This window comes from Procambarus clarkii, chromosome 44 (assembly GCF_040958095.1).
Source record: "Procambarus clarkii isolate CNS0578487 chromosome 44, FALCON_Pclarkii_2.0, whole genome shotgun sequence".
In the NCBI taxonomy this organism is placed as follows: domain Eukaryota; kingdom Metazoa; phylum Arthropoda; class Malacostraca; order Decapoda; family Cambaridae; genus Procambarus; species Procambarus clarkii.
The window spans coordinates 9,200,129-9,214,651 of NC_091193.1; the positions used below are offsets into that span (position 1 = coordinate 9,200,129).

The 14,523-nt window shown below is 43.0% G+C and overlaps 1 protein-coding gene across 2 annotated transcripts in view; it reads left to right on the forward strand.

Annotated features, from left to right (window-relative positions):
- The window catches only part of ecd (ecdysoneless cell cycle regulator), a 209,723-nt gene extending 195,774 nt beyond the window's left edge, over positions 1–13,949 (forward strand). For both annotated transcript variants that reach the window (XM_069300635.1, XM_069300636.1), the window contains one exon: positions 11,963–13,949. In XM_069300635.1, the coding sequence (XP_069156736.1) occupies positions 11,963–12,384 (422 nt within the window). In that variant the 3' untranslated portion in view covers positions 12,385–13,949. The remainder of the gene's footprint in view (positions 1–11,962) is intronic.
- Positions 13,950–14,523: the final 574 nt, after the last annotated feature.

Below are 14,523 nucleotides of genomic sequence, written 5' to 3' on the forward strand. Positions count from 1 at the left end.
TACTACTTTTGGTAGATAGAGATAAGTACTGCATATCATTCCGAATATCTTCCTAGCTTTTCTCTTACTTGTCATGTTCTCCCAAACCTGAACAAATTTTAAGCCCAAATGAAAATATGGAAACCATTTAAAAAGAAAGTTTTATTATTTTTGTCAACGAACTGTATCAGCAGGTCAGAAAAAATATTTAGTCCCAGATTTTTGTAAAATTGTTTTGGTTATTTGTCTCGGTAGATAATGCATCTTCAGATTAGGATTTGGTGTCTTTTTCTGGGGGAAGCCCCTTCGACTCCCCGGAGCTATCCGGGCTGATATAAATGTATTAGATCCTGGCATCAGTCAAACGAATGGAGTTCTTAGGCCTACCAGGGACCACAAGCCAGAACCTGGCCCCCCTCAGAGTCACTAAGAGCAATGACCTATAGAAGCCCCTGTGTGGTTGAAAACATTCTATGTTTGCCATCGACCGGGTCAGGCACCCAGAAAGGTAGGCGCCCCAAAACAAACCCTATCTGATTAAAAATTGCTAATGAAAGCTGAACTTTTAGACAGAACCCCCAAACTAAAAACGAGCAAATGAGCATGTCACAACTGTCACCACTCCGCTGTTTACGCAGCTCCCCCCTCCCTGGGAGGGAGAAGGAGCTCCAGACAACCCCACACCAGCTATCCATCCCACCAGTTCTGTGGCTGATGTGAGACCTGGCGGTTTTGCGACTCTGGCTCCAGACATTTTCCAGTGCTGTGCCTTGTGGTGTGGTCCTGTCCTGTGGTGGTATGCGAGCCAAGAGTAATTTCACAATTACTCAGGCTGCATGCATCTAGGGTTCCCTTCCCTAGGTGCCCTGTAAGTACTGCCCTTGTGGCTTGGGACTATCTTCTACAAGTCACTAGGGGTCAGTCTTTGTGGGGTCTTTTACTTCTTGGTGATTGCTGCCCTTGGAGTTAACGGGGGTGTTCCATGCACCACTGTTTGTCTCTGGGTATATCTTGAGGATATCTTGAAATGATTTCGGGGCTTAGCGTCCCCGCGGCCCAGTCTTCGACCAGGCCTCCTCTTTGTTACACACTCCCCAGGAAGCAGCCCGTACCAGCTGTCTAACTCCCAGGTACCTATTTACTGCTAGGTAACAGGGGCATCAGGGTGAAAGAAACATTTTGCCCATTTGTCTCCGCCTCCACCGGGGATCGAACCCGGAACCTCAGGACTACGAATCTGAAACGCTGTCCACCCAACTGTCAGGCCCAGCTATCAGGTAGGAGGTAGTTTCGTCACTGGTATCACTGTGGTGCTGTGATTACCTTGCTGTATAGCAAGGTACTGTACAGCTAGTTTTCACCTTATAGCGGCCAGCTCTGCTCTGCATGGGTCGTTGTCCTCTTTCAAGGTTTTCCTTTTACGTTTTGTTTCCTGCCTGGTGGGGTTCTGCCCCTTGGTGTTGGCACCCCTTCTGTATATTTGGTGGTCCTCCACTAGGTCCCTGTGAGTGTACACATCCCGGGGGTTCAGCTATTAGTAGTTTGCTTGGTAGTTGGGGTGCCGGTTATCAGTACCTTGCCTGGGCTTCCTTAGCAGAGCGTCTAAGGGCCCCGGAAACCCCCCATTGGGGCTAAGTGGTCTGATGGATGTATCCCCTGGGTCCCATCTCACTTTGTGCGAGTTTGAGGGCTGCTCTGTCCCCTTTTCTCAGTGTGACAGTCACCTGTTGGGTTGGTGACACCTTCGACCCGGAGTCCTGCAAGTGGTGTTCTTTGCTTGTATTCTAGTTCAACCAATCCACTGATCTTGATGTTCGGGTGCAGTCAGCTTTGGCGTTGCATGCGCGTTATAGGTTGCTGCAGCGCGCTAGGTTGGTTGCTTTGCCGGATGCCCCGAGATTGCCCCGTTTTGGTTATACGGACTAGGACTTCGGGGCGTTAGTCGCCTCGACTTTGGTTTCATCCGTGCCCCCTTGTCCTTCCCTTGCTGTTATTCATCCTGTTCATTATCCCCCCCCCCCTGCACCCGGCCCCAAAGCGTCTGAGAGTTTCGGAGTCGGGGCAGTTGGTGGTGAGACTCGGGTGGTTTTGGGGGATGCCCCTTCCGGTGTGATGATGGAGGCATTTGAGCCTGTTCCTCTAGCCGGTGCTTCTGGGTCTGACCAGTGGGCCTCCATTCGTTCCAGTCTGACCAGTGGACTCTGCCTTTTGTTTTGAGGCAGAGGGTTTGGAGGACAGTTCGGTCCCCGGGTCCTGGTGTGGAGGTTCGCGGGTTGGGGGGAGGGGATAATTTGGGGGGCTTGGACCCTGTTTGACTCTGCTTGGGTTGTGGTACCCTCTGAGTTGAGCTTGTTGTTGCAAGGGGGTTGGATTTTCTTATCCACCCTCACAGTATGAGTTTGATAAGGCGTCAACCCCTTCCCGGGTTTGGTTCTGGGTTCCCTTGGGTACTTAGGTCCCTTCTTTCCAGAGATTTTTGGCCTCTCGCATCCCGCCACATGAGGTGCGGGAAGCCATTGCGGCTTACCTCCTGTGCAACCCAGATTACGCCTCGATAACGGATCCTGCCTCTTTTGAGTTCGGTTCTTCCTTTCCTTACTGGGTGCATTACGAGGATCCGGAGTCGTTCTGGTTAGCAGACTGTCCTATCTTTTCGTTGGGGGCATGGCGTATGTTCTGTTGGTCCCACACGCTTGAGTGGCGAGACGCCCTTACTGTTGTTCAGATTTACTTGGGGGGCGAGTTTGAATGCCTCAATGCTTATTTGTTTGCCCCTTCCCTTCCTTGAGATGTCGGCCTGGTTCAGCTTCATGTGCAGGTCCCCTCCCTTTTGGCTGCCCTGGTTGCTGAGGACTTGCACGCCCATGGCCCTTTGGCTCTTGCATCTCTTTTCCCTTCTCAAATTGTCTTTGGACTGGCTTGAGGAGGACATGGAGGCACTGGGTGCCAGTCCTGGCTCTGGTGCTCTGGTCTTGGCGGTACGGGCATCAGCTGCCTTGTTGAAGCTGCTAGCAACGATCCTGAGGGAGGCAGTGTTGCTGTTTTTTGCTTCTTGTCTGGCATGCTGTTAGGCAGTGCTCACTCAATTCTTGGAATCCGCTTGGGCTCTGGCCCTTAGGTTTTTTATGCCTTTTTCTCTTTTGCTGTTTGCAAAGTCTGAGGTTGTTGTGCCAGGGCTTGGGGTTCCTTTCGTCGTGGTAGGCCAGTGGTGCCAATTTTAGAGCCGGCGCAGCCTTCAGAGCTCCTAACGTCTGGTCAGTATGGTGATCGCTTTGCTCGTCAGTCAGCTTTTCGAAAGGGACAACGGCGCTTTCGCAGGTCATCACATTGACGGGGCGATGGAGGGATTCTCGTGCTGTTTGCTCATGCCCGGTCCCATGATTCGTGGGCGTTTTGAGTTGTTTCTTGCAGCCTGTGGTGGTGTTAGGTCCCCCCCTCCTGTGGGGGGTCTTGTGTGGGGCCTCTTGGATTGCTTCATTGTCTCTTCCTCCGGAGGCTCTGCTGCACCTGTGGTCCTGCTTTTGATTGTTTCTGGAGGGCTCCGGGGCCACAAGGCAGTTGCTCGACAGGTTGTGACTAAAATTGAACTTTGCTGTGATGGTCTACCCGCCAGGCCAGGTTTGGCTTCTTCGGTTGTTCAGATTCCTTTGGGGACGTCCCTTCCGCCTCTCTCTCGTGATTGCTGGGCTCGGCCTCCAGGTGCCTTACGTCAGCTGCTGCGTTGCCGGCTTCCTCTTAGAGTTTTTCGGGGTTCAGTGCCTTGGCACCTACCCGAGCCCTTGCTCGATGTGTTCACAGATGTGTCATCTCTTGGCTGGGGCTTTGTGACCAGTGCTCACCAGGCCGGCCAGGGCCAGTGGGATCTATCCATCCATCAGGCCCACAGCACGGTGCGGGGGTTTGCAGCAGTGTGGATGTCGCTTTGGAGGGTTTGGGTCTCTCATGAATCGACGATCTGGCTCCATTCAGACTGCTCCCTGGTGGTTCACTGCCTGAACTGCGGGGATTCGATGTAGTCCTTGGCTCTTTGGAACTGGTCGCTTCGGGTGACTCGTCTGCTGAGTTCTTGGGGTTTGGCTCTCCTGTCCGTTCACGTTCGGGGGTGTCCAACATCCTGCCGGATGGCCTGTTCCAGTTCATTCCCCTGTCCATAGAATGGACAGTCCACGCCGACTCGTTCAGTTGGCTCTGCCTGATGTATGGGCTCCCAGAGGGGAATCCTCTTCGCGTCGGCGTGGACGAGATGTCTCCCAATATATGTGGTGCTCTTCCCCAACTGCGAGGTTGTCGAGGTTGATGCCTTTAGGCAGGACTGGTCGAGGTGGGGTTATCTGTATCTCTTTCTCCCAGTTCCGCTGTTGCTCCAGGTCCTGGCTCGCTTGGAGACTTACCAAGGGTGAGTAGTCCTGTTGGCCCATTAGTGGCTGGCCCGGCCTTGGTTTCAGGCGCTGCTTGCTCAGTGTCCGTACCTGGGTTCTTCCCATGGCTCCGCCACTTTCAGCAGATTGGGCTAGTCTGATACGTAGCTAGATTGATCACCCCCTCCTAGTCTTTGCGTCTAGTCTTTCTAATGCGGGTCTGTCACCAATTGTATGGTGAGCAGGTGGCTTCATTGATGGTGTCTCACCTGCGTGTGTCGTCTTAGAGGCAGTATGAAGTTTCCTGGCAGTCCTTTCGTTATTTTTTGTCCCTCCGTAGATTTTCTTCTGTTTTGAATCAGGTTGTCATGTCCTTCCTTTCATGGTTGTTTCAGGCCCATCATCTTATGCTGAATACTGTTGCCTCAAATCGTGCGGCACTGGCGGAGCCGTTTCAGCTTGGGTTCAGGGTGGATGTTACTTCGGCTCCGTTCCGCAAGCTGTCTCGTGCATTGTTTCACCTCCGGCCTGCTCATGCTCCGCCTGAGTTGCTCCTGGTCTTTAGACCGGATGCGCTCTTTTCACTCTCCTCCTTGGTCTGTTGTGGCCCCTTTGGTTCAAGATTGTTTTGTGAAGGCTCTTTTTTCCTGATGGCATTGGCCTCTGGGAGTCGGGTTGGGAAGCTTCAGGCTCTCCTCCAGAGCAGAGATTTCTGCTCTTTTGGTCCTGGTGGTAGGTTTGTTCGTTTGCAGCCATCTCCTTTTCTGGTGAAGAATGAGACTGCTGCTTTCCGGAGGGGTCCTTAGGTTGTTGATGCTTGGTTGGTTCGACTCGGGGTGCATCATGTGTTGTGTTCGGTTGCAGTTCTTCACCGTTACTTGCCCGCCACAGCCTCGGTGGCCAGGGATGCGCTTTGGGTTGACCCGGTTTCCCTTCTTTCCCGTTCCAGGGTTCGGGTCTCCCAGGTCATCCGCAGGGTTATTCGATCAAGCCAGCCTGAGGCCAACCCTTGTGCCCATGACGTTTATTAAGTTTGCTGCATTGGCTACCGTCTTTGGTAATATTTCTTGGGCTGACATTCAGGCACAGGGTTTTTGGAAGTCGAACAGGGTCCTGGCCGCTCGCCACCTAGTCAATATCCCTGGCCTTAGTCGACCCAATGTGTCACATTGAGTCGGCGGTTGCAGCCAGTTGTCTCGACTTCAAGTTGAGGAGCGAGTGGCAACCACCTCCTGGATAAGTCTCTGTTGTTTTATCTTTAGTTAGGTAGCTCCGAGGAGCCAAAGGGGCTCCCCCCAGAAAACCAGTGTTAAATGTAATGAAATGCCATTTTGTGGGTGAGTCCCAGAGGCTCCCCAGCAACCCCCCTCCCCTCCGGTCAGCGGTTTTCGCAGGTTTTTTGACATCCAGCCTCAGAACTGGGAGTGGATAGCCGGCACGGGTATTTTGGAGCTTCCCCTTCCCCTCCCAGGGAGGGGGAAGCTGCACAGACAGCGATGCAGTGATGGTTGTGACGTCGTGCTTGTTTGCTTGTTTTTAGTTTAGGGAGTTCTGTCCAACAGTTTGGCTTTCAGTAGCAATTTTTAACCAGTTAGGGTTTATTTTGAGGAGCCTACTTTCTGGGTGCCTGACCCGGTCGATGGCAGGCATAGAATGCTACCAACCACACGGGTTTCTATAGGCCATTGCTCTTCGTACCTCTCGGAGAGGGCCAGGTTCTGGCTTGTGGTCCCCGGTAGGCCTAAGAACTCCATTCGCTTGACTAATACCAGGGTCTTAATACATTCATATCAGCCCGAATAGCTCCAGGAAGCCTATGAAGCTCCCTGGAGCTCCAGACGCAGATGAAACACCCCCTCCAGGGAGTGTTTTTCTTTCTAGGTGTTTCTCACCCAGAAAATGGCATTTAATTACATTCAATGCTGGTTATTTTTTATATATAAACATGTCTTTTTAAAATATAGATTTTTCAAAACGTTATTAAATATATTTTATTTCACTTGTTAATCCCCGTCCCCCAAAACAAAAGCTTAAGTGGAGGACTAGTAACCTTACCCTAGTTATTCTCACATTTTGTTACATTTAATGTATAGTTAGCATTATTTTAGAATTAAATTAATTCTGTCTTATTTCACTTACATTCTTTCCTACAAAATACAGTACTGAACTTGTATTGCAAAAAACCTCTAATAAATTCCAAATATTTTCACACCATGAATTCATATTTTCTGCCATCTAAAGCACTGAAATTTTCATATTTAAGGTTAATTTTTCTGTGCACACTTAGATACTCTATTTAACTAATTTTCAGTATTTCATGGTGACTAGTTTCAAGTCCAAGAATCTATTTATATCATTGATATCGTTTTTCACTAGGAGTTGCCCTTGAAAAAAGTGGCCTTAGGTAAAATCTTCTATTAACATTTCAGATGCAGTTTAAATTTTCAGGATTTTAAGAAGAACATCTGAAATGTTTGTTAAAGTACTTTACCTGATTGCTTTGCTGCATGTAGAAAAAATCTTGACATATACTACAGGTAAACAGGTCACGTAAGTGAAATTCTTTGAGAACAAAGCTGCAAGAAGCCAGAAGAGAAGCTACAGCTGAATTTCAGTGCCACAATGAGGGAGTCCAAGAAGATATCCCCCAACTTAGGCAGTGCACTACTGAATGCATCTTGATAGGTGCTAGTGGTTGATGCCTACTAGCATGTATGTATATGTATATATATACATACAAATATATGTTATACATACATATTATATAATCATACAGTGAGATGTCTCTTGCATTACATCGAGTTAATTAATATCTGATTCAGTTAAAGCATGTCAACATTCTGCTCCTCCGCAGTGCGGGTACTATTCAAACTGTCCCTGACAGGTGATACTGGTGCTAGACACACAGGAGAATACTCAGACCATTTCCTGGTACTCAACTCTGCCAGCTGAGATGAGGGTTCTCATGAAGAAAGTCAGTCAGAAACTATTCATTAGGGGCTCAAGTGGGAAAGCGTGGGAAGGTACCATGATTCAAATGTGTGCATGAATTACCATAACCCTCGAACTCTAACGTCAGCCCACGACATCACTGAGAAGAATGCCTTCAGAGTGATGAACTTCTAGAGCTCATGTCCCCTGGGATAGGTCTGCAGCTGACACCTGGACAGTTGAGCCTGACTTGAATCACCATAGTACTCATTCAAAAAGTATGAGTCATATTCTTGACTAAGAGTGAAGGGTTGGTATGGTAATGTACAAATAAAGTCTTCAAGACCAAAGAAAATATATTATCGACAGTGGAGCAGAGAGTGAAGCTCATTAAGCCTAATGCTTGTCATAAAAGCCAAGAGGAAAAGTATCTTTAGGAAAAACTTGAAACTGAGAAAAGCAGATAAAATTTAGCACTTTACCAAAAGACTAAGCAGACATTACAGGTAATGGGAAGGAACACTATCAAGAATGCCTTCCCAGGCTTAAGGAATGGAGGATTGCACAGGTTAAAACTGAACATGATAAGCTTCAGCTCGGCCAAAACAGCCTGATAGGAAGCAATGATATTTAGTCTAAGACAACTGTCTAAAATGAACCAAATGAGAAAGGACATAAGAACTGCATTGAAAATATTGGTAGATGATGAAGGTAAAAAAAACATTGCAGAATCCACCAAGGTGCCTCATATTGCAGTTCATCCTCCTATTTAGATAATACTCATAGTAATGATGTGGACCATCATACATATATTGACGTAACGGACAATTAGAAAGTAGAATTTTGTACTACTGAATTTGGACAAACCAGAAAAAGTTTTGTATTTATGTTGATAATAAAACCTAACCATCTTAGGCTTAATAAATGCTATCTGAGGTTTAATATAGTACATATTTGTGTGTGCTTTACTAGGCCTAGGATTATTTATGTTGGGTTTTACCTATATTTTTCCAGACTCTGTAACGTGAATAGAACCAAATTCTACTAATTGTCTATTACATCAATATATGAAAAAGATTCACATAGTTACAAAAAGGCTAATCTTAACAGGATTAAAGTCTTAACTGGAGGATGGGTTGTATATTAGCAATAAGAAGAAACCCTAAAGCGCAGAATAAGAATCTTTAAAGCAGAAAGAGAATCTAGATAGGAACATCATAAGGACAAGGGTAGCTTACAAAATTACATGGTCCACAAAGGTATTTAACTTCCAAAAGCATATGGACCAGGTGAAACAACTACAGTGTAGATTACCACTTGTTCCAGTTGACACTGTATGTCCACAGCAACTGCATCCCAAGCGAGGAACAATGCCACATAAACAAGAGGTTATGAGTTCCACAAAAATAACACCTGAGGAAGGTTTTTTGGTTTACACTGTAATTCACTGGTTGGGTCCAAGCTTGGAGCCTGGTATTGAACTCAGTCCCTCTGTTCTTGGAGTTATTGTACCTGGATATGTTTCAATATGCAGTATAGTCTTCTTTTTATTGCATCTGCCCAACCACCTGGGTTGGACGGTAGAGCGATGGTCTCGCTTCATGCAGGTCGGCGTTCAATCACTGACCGTCCAAGTGGCTGGGCATCATTCCTTCCCCCCTGGTCCATCCCAAATCCTTATCCTGACCCCTTCCCAGTGCTATATAGTTGTACTGGCTTGGCGCTTTTCCCTGCCCTTCTTTTTATTGGCCTGGTTCCTTTTTTCTGTGGTCCTCAGCCTGACTGACAATCAAGGTTGGCTTTAATAGCAACTTGAACATTTGACTGGCCATGTGGCTGCCTACTTTTGTCTGTCCTTCATGCATAATGATAACTGTTCAATGTAAATCTGTCAATCCCAGTTTGAAATATGAGGTAGATAGCAGAATCCATCTGGGTTGTTTTTGATGTGCAAAGCAAATCTTTTGATGGTTCTCTATCTCACTCTTTCATGATGCTCTCTGCTCCAATTGTGTGTTTGATTTTTATCTGGTTTTTCCTGTGCTTATCTGGTCAGCACTTTGGAAGTGCTGAGCCACTGAGATGCGCCACACATAAACTCCAGTTTCCTTCAGAGTTTTCTTTTCCAGGGGCTTGCCTGAGGGATGAGTTTGTGTTAGTGTTCCACAGCTGACCTTGTTAGCCAGATGCATTATTTCCTGATCCTATTTGTGCTCAAGTGTCTTACTTTGTCCATGCTGTTCTTGACTTGTCAATTTTTCTGGAGGTTGAGTTGAGCATATTTCCAAGTCCAACCTGAAACAGGCTTCCACTTTAGGGTCAGACCCAGAGTTTGATTGTTTTGCTCCTAGTTCTGGGTGTTTTGCACTGGACTCTCCATCTTGACAACCAGCTGCTAGACTATGGATGTACATTCTCGTGTTCCTGTGAGGGTATGGCACCACACGTAAACTCCAGTTTCCTTCTGAGTTTTCTTTTCCAGAGGCTTGCCTGAGGGATGAGTTGGTGTTTCATTTTGTTTTTTTTAATTTTGTGATTCCTTGTTGCTGTGTACTCCAGGGACCTGCATTGTGCATGACTACTCTGAATTCCTGTATCATTTACCTGATGTAAAATCATTTATGGTAAGTACTCTCATAATAATGTTGGTTGTAAAACCAAAAATAAATTATATCTACAGCACTAGCTCCATCAGTAGCTCCCTATTGTTGAAGGCTTCACTGTCTCCTGAAACATGCCAGGCTTTTTAGAGCAATCAAGTTTGGAGCAACAATGCAGTCATGTCTGAAACGGGTTATTGCCATTAGGTCTAGAACAGGAGTGGTGTAGTTAGGTCTGGAGCTGGGGATAATACAGTCAGGTATGGAGCTGAGGATAATACAGTCAGGTTTGGATTTGGGGATAATGCAGTCGGGTATGGAGCTGGGGATAATGCAGTTAGGTCTAGAGCTGGGGATAAAGCAGTCAGATATGGAGTTGGGGATAATGCAGTCAGGTCTGGAGCTTGGGATAATGCCGGCAGGTCTGGAGCAGTACAAATCGTGAAATGTGTACAAAGGAGTTTGAGGAGTGTAGGACAAGTACAGTGGAACCTCGACTTACGAATTTTTTTGAGTTACGACCCCAATTTCGTCTGAAAATTTGACTCAACTTAAGACCTTTGCCTCGACTTGTGACTTTGTTGATACACGTATGGGTCGACGGAGCGCGTGGTTCCTGGTAGAACGGGAGACACCCACTTCAGTTTATCAGACCGCCCGCTTAGTGATGATCGCGCTTGAATTCTTTGTAAAGAATTTCATTGTTTTTGTGATTTTTTGTTTTTTGAACATAAAAGTAATTCTTATATATCACGCCATGGGTCCCAAGAAAGTCAGTGGTAAGGTTCAACCTAAGAAAACACATGTGAGGATGACCGTAGAGGAAAAACAAGAGATCTTTCGTAAACATAAAGGTGGTGTGAGAGTTGTTGATATAGATAAGACAGTACAACAAATCTATGTCAACGATATCCACCGTACTTGCCAAGAAAAAGAACATAATGAGTGCTAAGTGGCAAAAGGCGTATTACTACACCTTTTATAGGGAAAACCGTAGGGAAAACGAGTTTTTCCCAATAACGTATGGAAAAACAAGTCTTTATGGAAAGGTTCTTAGTGAGAAAAATAAGCAGTGAGCCACATCCGGGTCCTAGTGGTATGCAGGCAAAATGTAGAAGAGTACCCCAGAGAAGTCATCACTGCCTGATGTTATAATGGAAGGGGACTCCCCTTCCAAACAGTAACACCTCTCTTCCTCCCCCCTCCTCCCTGTCTTTTATATGCCAACAAGAGTTATCAATAGAGGTAAGCTATAACTTGTACATACTATACTGTAGTACAAAATGTGTGTGTGTATTATATATGAAATGTATTTTGACGTTAATATTTTTAGGACTGTGGAACGGATTAATTCAATTTACATTATTTCTTATGGGAAAATTCATTTCGAGTTACGGCCCGTCTCTGGGAACGGATTAAATTCGTAAAAGGAGGTACCACTGTATAAACAAATTACTGAATATACAAACAGCAATAGTGTATTGAAATTAAAGAAAGTAAAATATATTTAAAAAATCAAGAGATCCTTATGGAAAATATGATCTTAATTTGGACGAAAGAAAACTTGTGAGTAAAACTATGCATGTTGGTTGATGAAATTTTTTACATGTAAATATCTGCTCTAAGAGTGGGAACTGTAACAAGATAAATACAATAGTACTCTACATACATACATACATACATACTTTAAATTTACCCCATTTACCAGTTTCATGGGGGTAGGTAGGCATCATCCCAGAGGCGGTGAATAATATAGTGAAAAATAAAGCATTACGGTTATTAAATAATGAAACACTCATTTTAACTGTCATTTCATATCTACAGTTTCTCATTTATTCTGTACACTTTTTGTTTTGGCAAGATATTGTATTAGGCTTATAAGAAGTGAATTCTAAATTTCAAGCAAGTCTGTTCTACATTAGCTTATGTTGGAAGATTTTAGCGCATGATACAGCACAGCAAACATCTGCTTTTCAGATGATATACCTTCAAGGTATAAATATTCATACAGTAATTTTATGTGAGCTTAAGCATATTGTCAATTGTTTATGCAAAGAGTATAAATGTTGAATTATTAATTTATTTTTCACTCAGAATTAGGTGTTCCTGAAGACGATTACTGGAATCATTCAGAGGATGAATCTTCAGGCATGAGTAGCTATGGAGAAGAAGATACTGGTGATGTGAGTCTTAGCCGCAAGTCATCCAACACATCTCAGAAATCTGCAGCATCTACTGTGTCAGCAACATCTTCAGGTGTAGACACGCAGATGAAGGAGTACATGAAAGAGATGGAGAGAGAACTAGCCACCACCAATCTTAGAGACACTTTTGCCTCTAGCTGCAATGACAGTGATGGAGATGACGAATTTGATGATGTGGAAGATTTTTCACCTGTGAAGGTAGATATGAAGGCTGTACAAGACTTGGTAAAGACCTATACTGCACAAAATGGCATGCCAGGACCAGCTTCTTCACTTCTGGGCTCTGTGGGTATCAAACCTAAAAAAAATTAAAATTTTAATACTTGAAGCACTGTGAAGAAATATGGGTGTCAATGAAATACAGGTTAAATTGAAGATTATCACTATTATTATTATGTATTACACTATTATTATTATTATTATTGCATTTATGGGATTTGCTTTCTGAAATATATTTCATATTTGGCAATAATTATTATACTGTACATATACAGGTATATTGTACATTGTATAATGAGTGGATGCTTAAATCCATTTCTTGAAAGCTGATTTAATTCAGTAGCTTCTGCATTAAATAATATATGAATATGAAATTTTCTCCTGGGAGTGCGATACTTGTGGTGTTGTGTATACCTTTACCAGAGCAAATGTGCTTGAAAAATCAATAGGAAGGACAGTGAAATAAATTCCATTGATTTTCTGCTCAACTGTGATTATATTTTAAGTATTTTTAATACACTTTTTTTCAAGAATAAAGGGGTGTCCTTATGTTTATATTTAAGTAGTTTTCATGTGTGATTTTACTTAAATGTGTTTCCATTTAGGGGAAAAAAATTGGAAAATTTGGCATTACCTGGTTTCCGTTTCCTCTGTTAACATGTATAGAAATTGTATATGGATATTATAAATGCATATCTTGAATGGTCACATGTTTGCCAGTAAATTGAAAGGGTATTATTTCTGTGACTAAAACAAAGTCACAGAAACAGAAACAATATTAGTCTAACTGTTGGCATTATTAATGAGTAAGGTGTGTGCGCTGGAGTATCGCTGCCTTAATAATAAGGATTCACTTGTCGACAATTAACTTAATTTCCTGTCAGAGGCATTCATAGGTTAGTGAGTTAGACATACTCGTATCTTGTTCTGGAGTTTGATGATATCTTTCCTTATATTTTGTAAATGTAGAAATTTTAGAACAAATATTCATATATTATATAAACAAATATATATCTATATATATTTTTTACATGAGTTTATACAAGTACATTACATGTTAGGTTATTTGTAATGCTAAATTTAATATAATTTATTTAATTTAATTGGCATATTTATTCTAAGGGTATTCTTCTGATAATAGTTATATTAACACAAATGCAAATATCATATCCAGGGTATCAAATATCTTCCAAAGGTTTCCTTAACAGTAAGTACAAGCTTTCTAGTATTTTTTTTTTAATGGTTAACAAATTCAGAGGCTGTATTATTCAAATATTTTGTTACCATAATTGTAAGATAAAGATACAATGGATATTAGAGTAGCTGGAAGAATACAGTTGTAAATAAATTGCACAATTGGGGGAATACATCATGAGCTATTTCACTGTAACATTGGATTTGCTGCTGAACATCATAATTGTATATACATGCATTATTAATAAACTTATAATAAATTATAATGAATAACTTGATGTATAAGTGCATGAATGTAATGATGACAAGGTGCGACTGCCACTGCACTGCAGAAGGTCTCTGTCATTTGCAATCCTCTCAAATGCTGTGACCAGGATCTAACCCTTGTATTAGAATATCTATAAACCTTTTGTAACTTTTTTTGGCATTAAATGTATCTGCATGCTGCAAATTTTCTTTTAAAATTTGTTTCATTTATCATTTTTTTAAACTTCAATTGAAAAGTAGTGTTGCAATTAAAAGATGTGATGAAAATGTTGCATAGCAGTGTATATTGCAAAGAAATCCTTAATCTAAAAAAGTTAATGATATTTATTCTCAGAAGGCTCAGATTTATTATCATAGTAAAGGCTCAGATTTATTATCATAGTAAAGGCTCAGATTTATTATCATAATAAAGGCTCAGATTTATTATCAGAAAGAACAAGTTTTGTACAAACAATGGAAGTTAAAACTGAATTGTAATGTAGGAATTGAGATTCAGTAATATACTTACCTAATTGCACTGATTCCTAGATGAGATAACTTGGCAATACCTGAGAGTTATAACACTATTACTCAAGTTTCCAGTTCTTTACACATTTTCACTTCATCACTTAAGACTTTTTATGATTATAGTTATGTCCTGTCTGCTCATACTCCTTCACATGGCTTACACAGAAAGCCATACAAAAGATAATGAATCTAAAATATTTCTTCACATATGTAATATAAAATAAAAAAATCCAGGAATGGACCTATACTTATAACTGAAGGTTC